Here is a 6450-nt window from a genome sequence, read left to right as displayed (position 1 = left end):
CGTTCCTATTGGCTGTCCGGCCCCGTACGGCGGAAGCGCTCCCGGGGTTCACCCGGCTGGGCGCCGCCATTAGGTGGTGGGAGCGCGGCTCCATGGCGCTGCCGGTGGAGGAATGGCGGCGCTGCGCCGCGCGGTGCCGGGCCGCGCTGGGGCCGGCGCTGAGGGAACGGCTGGAGGCGGCGCCGCCGGGCGAGGCTCTGCGGTTGGGCTGCGGCCTCCTCAGGTGAGCGGCGGGGCCGGAGGGACCGGGACAAGCCGGGCCGGGCCTAACGGTGCTGACACCCCCCCCTCCCCCCCCCCGTTGTCCCGTTAGGCCCGGAGCGGAGGAGGCGGCGGCCCTGCAGCGGCTGTGCCGCCGGGCGCGCACCGGCAAGGAACCGGCGGCCGCTCGCTGGTATCGGGAGGAGGGGAACCGGCGGTTCGGCCGCTGCTGCTACGGTGATGCTGCGCTGCTCTACTCGCAGGTACGGGGCTCGTGGGGTCCCCCCGGTGTTTGGGGTCCCCCCGAGGCCCGGTGTTTGGGGTTTCCCCCGTGAGGGAGCATCCGGGTGAGGAGGGGCCCGCTGAGGGTGCCCCCGGTGAGGCACAGCCCGTGGTGCCCCCCCGTGAGGCAGCGCCCTCCGTTCTCCTCCGCAGGCAGCGTCCCACGAGCTCCCCGGCAGCCCCGAGGCGTCCCTGTGCTTTGCCAACCGCTCGGCTGCTCTCTTTCACCTCGGCCACTTTGAGGTAAGAGGTTTTGGGGCGCCCCTGAGGGGTGGTGGCAGGGCTCCTGAGTGCCCTGGAGCAGATCAGTGTGCACAAAGGGAAATAGGGCAAAGAAAAGCCCAAGCGGTATCTGAGGTGTTGGCATGCAATGTCTGCACGGGGGGCCTCAGGTGGCTGCTTCTGTAAAGGCCACAATAACGACAGGTTGTCAGAACAAGAGAGGTAAGCTGCTGAAGCTGTGCTCAAAGCTTCCATCGTTACTTAGACTTCCATGCTTTCCTTCTTATTCTATGTAGGAGTCTTTATCTGGCCACGGATTGGCTATAAATGGGAAATTTGCCGATTAACAGTCTTACTAAAATGTGCTGAATCGTAGATGGAATAAAAGTGCACGTGATCTTCAAGTACGTTTAAAAGGCCTTATCTTTGTTTCTAGGTTTGTTTGGAAGATATTGCCAGGGCTCAAAGTCATGGCTATCCAGACAGACTGCTGCCCAAGGTCTTGCTGCGGAAAGCTGAATGCCTGCTGCGTTTGGGGAGGGTACCGGATGCAGCAGACGCCCTTGCTGCAGTGGAAAATAAAATTGCTGTGGATGGGATTATGACTAGTCCTGCACACCAGACGCTGCTGAAAAAGTTAAATCAACTGAAGCTTAAAGTATGTGAGAGAGAGAGCTGTCCAGAGGCTGCACGAGAAACATGTGGTGATACTCAAAGAGAGACAGAGATCTGGGAAGAGAATGACAGTATTTCAGGTGCATCTTCATCTTTGAGCTTGAAGTTCAATACAGAGAAAGGACGTCACTTGGTGGCCTCACGGGACATCCTGCCAGGACAGAACCTGTTGAAAGAGGAGGCCTTTGTAAGCGTGCTCTGCCCAGAAGAAGGGGAGAGCCGCCTGCTACAGGACAGCAGTGAAATGGTGTGGGATACTCAATTCACTAATGCAGATCTTTATTGCCACCGTTGTCTGAAGCAGCTTTTAGCCTCTGTGCCTTGCCGTGGGTGCAGTTATGCAAAGTACTGCAGCCAAAACTGTGCAGATACGGCATGGGAGCAATACCACAGGACAGAGTGCTCCTTGGGAGCGCTGCTTCTCACGTTAGGGGTCTTCTGCCATGTTGCTTTAAGGACTGTTCTACTGGCAGGATTTTCAGAGGTTAGCAGGCTGGTGGTGCGGTCCCATGATGATGATGATCTTCATAGCGCCAAGGCAAGATGTAAACATCCCCGTGACGCACCAGATACGAGAACTGGAACCAGAGGTATCCCTGGTTGTAATGATAATGGCCAGTATCAGAGTTCTTACCGAGCTGTGTTCAACCTCTTGCCACATGCTGAGAAGCATAGCCCTGAACATAAGTTCCTTTGCATGCTGAGTGTAGTAGCTATATGCAGGAAACTGCAAGAAGCCGGTCTGGAGGCTGCTGTTCTGAATCAGGAATCGTCTGAGAAGGGGTCCGGACCTAAGGCATGTGAAAAAACATCTGATGAGCTGTCTCCAGAGCTGCAGATTATGGCAGAAGCAATGCTGAGGCATGTGTTGCAGCTGCAATGTAATGCACAAGCGATCACTGTAATGCAAGAGTTGGGTAAGAAAAGATTTTAAGCTCTTCTTTGTTATTCTTGCTTATCTGTTTCATGTGAAGCAAAGAGCTGTGGAAAGCTCCTGTTACAGATGGGAATGACTTGCTTAAAATTAATGTCCTGCCACATGCCAGCCTGTTCTTTGGTGCATACGTAGATGATATTTAGCTATTTTTTATTGTAGCAATATACCAGAAATCTTTCTATTAAAAGAATCTTTCTAGGGAAATAGTCTCTCTAGGGAAAGAATCTTTCTAGTGCCCAATTTGTGATGGATTACAGAGAATTCATTCTTAATATACTTGTTTTTCCTCTTTCTTTAGGGTCTGGAGATGGTGCTGTTGTAAATAAGAAACCCGTGCGCCTGGCAACAGCCTTCTTCCCTGTCCTCAGCCTTCTGAACCATTCGTGCAGCCCCAATATCAGTGTGTCATTTAGTGGGACAGCTGCCACTGTCAGGGCATCACAGCCAATCTCAAGTGGCCAGGAGATTTTCCATTGCTATGGTAAGTGTTAACTCTGTCTCAAGACACAGACATCCTTTCACCTCTGCTTGGCACGCTGACTGATAGCTAATAATATCACCATTCCCAGTATAATGTTGCTAGAGTCTTTGTTCATGAGCCTTGATCAAAGGTATCAAACCAAGTGTTTATCTCTTAAGCCCACTATCACGCTTTCACAGTCTCCAGTTTTGTACTCCCCAAAAGATGTTCCGTTTAGTCTCCGTTTTAACAAAGATAGGTTTTAGGCTAATGTTAGGAACTGTACTTGTTCAGCGCTTTCTGCCTTTGCCATCCTTTTGCAGGGCCTCACCGATGTAGAATGAAGGTTGCTGAGAGACAACAGCTTCTCAGTCAGTATTTCTTTGAGTGCCGCTGTCAGGCGTGCCTTGAGGAGTTAGAGTCTGGCGACAAGAGTGTGGTGTCCATGAGGAACTCATTTTGCTGTCCTAGCTGCCAGGCTTCAATGCAGGTAGTTCCTCCATAATTATGATTGTTTAACATGATCAGGATGTGTAATGTTTGGGTCTCTGGGAAAGGCAGGATTTAAAGACCTGTGTCCATGACCTCTGCTTTGAAGCTAAAAGTCCCCGCAGAGTCAAGGCAATATCTCACTGTTCTGAGCAGTTTCCTTGCAAAGTTCTTGTTTGTCAATCTTCCAGCATTATAGGGAAAATACTGCCCTTAACAGGAAGGTAAAATCCCTTGGAACTTGCAGGAGGAACCTCATAATATCAGAGGGATATAATACTGGGTGGAGGGGGATATTTAGGAAAGAAAATTGGGGCCCGAAGTCTAGAACATGGTGTAATTGCAGGGGCTACGTGTAGTGAGAGTCTCACTATCTGCAGTTCACAGGATGGAAATGAAAATAGCATGTAGTGTGTGTTAGAAAAGACAACACAGTACATACTTTGTGTGAACATCAGTTGTGTAACTCATGACCCTGCTTTGGCCTAACCTGTAGTGGGCTCAGACTGGCCCACGTGATCACAGCTATTCCTGGAAGCTTCTCCTAAAATTTGAGTAAGTTAACAGCAGTTTACAAGTAAGTCACTTAGTTTTTCAGCTACGTTTAGCACCTCTGTAGCATAATACAGAGATACGGATATGGAAAGTAAGCTTTGAGTTGAATGTGAGCAGGAATGATCACAGGGATGATTTCCACAGGGGGAAGATGTGCTTTGTTGTTCAAATGAAGCTTGTGCGCGCTCAGTCAGCAGAGAGAGCCTGTCACGGCATTTACGAGACCTTCAGCGACAAATCAAGAAAGCATTAGAACTGCTAAGAGACAGCAGGGCTGGTAAGGCTCAGCTTTCTGCTTTAAGGTCAGCAACTCATGAGTACGCATCAGGAGACATGGTTCTGGCCATGAGATGGCACTGTTGCTTACGTAGTTGAGGTCCCCTGGCATGAAGCCTGGTGTCCCTGGGGACTTGAGCTTTAGGTTTTTTATACTCCTGATCTGGGTGTTAATCTAAGTCACACATTGTTCCGTAGTGACTAAAAGAGCTCGGGATAACTTTGGAGTTATGCATTCTCAGGCCTTGCTTTCCTGTAGCAAGTCTGGCCAGCCCTGCATTAGAGTGAGGAGGGTTGCAGAGGAAGTAGATGTTAAATCCGAACCAAATCCAGCTCAAGTTGTGGACTGGTTTCATTTCATGGATCATAGCAATCCAGAGACTGGCCACTAAGATGAACTTTATATCCTGTTTTATAGATGAGGCTATCAAAATGCTCCTGAAGTGTCAGATGGATGCTAGAAACTTCTTGTCACCGGAGCATTTGCTGATGGGAGAGATGGAGGATCATCTGGCACAGGTCTATGCTACTCTTGGTATGGCATTGTCTTCTCACTCAAGATTGTCTTTAGTTTTCTGAACTTTGAATTTAACAAGACTAGCATTTTCCCTGACTAGCTTTTTTACTTTTCCCCTACTGCATTTCTCTAGTTTTGACAGTAGAGCTCTCAGAAAGACTGCTTTAGCCAAAACTGTGTTCCCATCTGTTAATGAACAGTGTGATCTCACTTTCTTCTAGTTTCCTTGTCCTGGTTCAGAGGACAGCAACCTCTCAAGAATGCTGTGTACATAGTTCATCATGCTTTGCATAATGCTGTCAAACTCTGGATGACTGTGACTCTAAACAGTATTTATTCGTGGTGATTTGTTTGGTTTTTTTTCCAATCAGGAAAGTGGCAGGAAGCAGCCAGACACCTGGAGAGAAGTATTCAGATTGTAGAAATGCATCACGGGCCATCAAGTGTAGAAATGGGTCATGAACTTTTCAAACTGGCACAAATTCTCTTCAATGGGTAAAGTTGCTTTCATTCTCTCTCCCTTCCCTGCACCACTCCTGTGTGTCTGACACAATATCATGGCAGGCGGTCCTTGGCACCTTGCAGGGCCTTAGGCACGGGTACAAGAGTTGTATGCTACTCAAGTGCAAGTTCATTAACCCTAATGGGGTTCACTTGTCCTTTATGCCTCTCTTTGGACCCATTTCTTTTCTTTGTGCCTGCCTATTCTTTTCTATTCCCCGGCTCCATTTCTCCCCATCCTATTGTTTTATTCTAACAACTAGTCACCCTTGATGTTTACATGGCTGTACAATGTTGCTGACATCTTTCCAAACAAGAAAATAAAATCTCCTTGCTCTGTTTCGGCCCTCTTCTGACAAGCAAATCCCCAGACTACGGCACGTCTTTTAACAACACCTCCCTTTAACTGTCTGAATTTTAGCTGGAGCTGCAGTGAGGAAGTAGTGCATACATATACTCAAAGATAATGTTTTAGTTTTTTGTCCATCTCTTTTTTTTAACCCATCCTCCCTTTGCAGCTGAAGTGCGTGCTATTCGCCTGGTGTTGAAAGGCAGTGGAGGGTACGATCTATACCCGTGAACAGCCTTAGGTTTTTTGGGGGAAGGGTCGAAGGTTGTGCAAGTCAAGGGAGCTGAGTTAAGTATTTTGTATACTCTTCTTACTCACTTCCTATTTCAGATTTGCAGTTTCTGAAGCTCTGAGCACAATTCAAAGAGCAGAGAAGATTCTGACAGTGCACTGTGGTCCTCAGAGTACTCATATCCGGGAACTACAAGAGATGAAGACCTGTCTGTTAGAGCTTCCCAAAAGCATCCTTCAGAGGACTTAATTTCCCTATCAAAGGAAGCTGCAATGTGATCTTTCATCAAAGCTAAATTTTGTGTGGTAAGGTAGTCACGTAGTACAAGCTGGAAAATTGCGTGTAACAACTTGAGTGAAATCTGAAATGCTCTTTAGTGAGACTGTTGTAAATAAAATGACCGGTTCTAACCTGAGGGGTCTGCGTGTGCTATGGTGGAAATAGATGCTGTTGTAGAGTTTCTGCATATGGGTTTGAAGCAAATGCCCGAGATGCTTACGAGTGTGTTTCTAGAGATGTGAGTCTCCCATGTGTGGTGCTCTGCTGGTCATGAACGTGCAGTCATCCAGACCACGTTGCCTTTTACTTCTAATACCATTGAAGTGCTTTCTTTCTTGTCAGCATGAAATGTAAATGGTTGGAGTGGATGAGGCAGCAGGCTGGGAAGTGCAAACTTACAAGCTATAAGAGGAGACTTAGATTAGATATAAGGAAGAAATTCTTTACTATGAGGGTGGTGAGGTACTGGAACAGG

General features: G+C 48.2%; 1 protein-coding gene across 3 annotated transcripts; it reads left to right on the top strand.

Annotated features, from left to right (window-relative positions):
* Window positions 1-31: 31 nt before the first annotated feature.
* On the top strand, window positions 32-6111 carry SMYD4 (SET and MYND domain containing 4). Of its 3 annotated transcripts, XM_040532958.1 has the most exons (10): window positions 50-223; window positions 314-464; window positions 637-726; window positions 1142-2297; window positions 2616-2798; window positions 3101-3267; window positions 3966-4098; window positions 4516-4632; window positions 4986-5109; window positions 5795-6111. In XM_040532958.1, exons 1-10 carry the CDS (start codon window positions 93-95, stop codon window positions 5943-5945), a joined length of 2403 nt encoding a protein of 800 aa, XP_040388892.1. In that variant the 5' UTR covers window positions 50-92; the 3' UTR covers window positions 5946-6111. The 3 variants fall into 3 exon arrangements, with proteins under 3 accessions (XP_040388893.1, XP_040388894.1, XP_040388892.1); XM_040532959.1 differs by lacking the exon at window positions 314-464 and having other exon boundaries at window positions 32-223; XM_040532960.1 differs by lacking the exons at window positions 314-464; window positions 3101-3267; window positions 3966-4098 and having other exon boundaries at window positions 38-223.
* The last annotated feature ends 339 nt before the right edge of the window (window positions 6112-6450 follow it).

This window comes from Cygnus olor, chromosome 20 (genome assembly GCF_009769625.2).
Source record: "Cygnus olor isolate bCygOlo1 chromosome 20, bCygOlo1.pri.v2, whole genome shotgun sequence".
Lineage (NCBI taxonomy): Eukaryota > Metazoa > Chordata > Aves > Anseriformes > Anatidae > Cygnus > Cygnus olor.
This window is presented reverse-complemented; position numbering and strand designations above follow the sequence as displayed.

Excerpts from the sequence above, each read along its gene's own strand:
- SMYD4 (XM_040532958.1), top strand. The coding sequence starts at position 93 with ATGGCGCTGCCGGTGGAGGAATGGCGGCGCTGCGCCGCGCGGTGCCGG. Across the intron at positions 224-313 it reads TTGGGCTGCGGCCTCCTCAG|GCCCGGAGCGGAGGAGGCGG; the intron begins GTGAGCGGCGGG and ends TTGTCCCGTTAG. Across the intron at positions 3,268-3,965 it reads GCTGCCAGGCTTCAATGCAG|GGGGAAGATGTGCTTTGTTG; the intron begins GTAGTTCCTCCA and ends TGATTTCCACAG.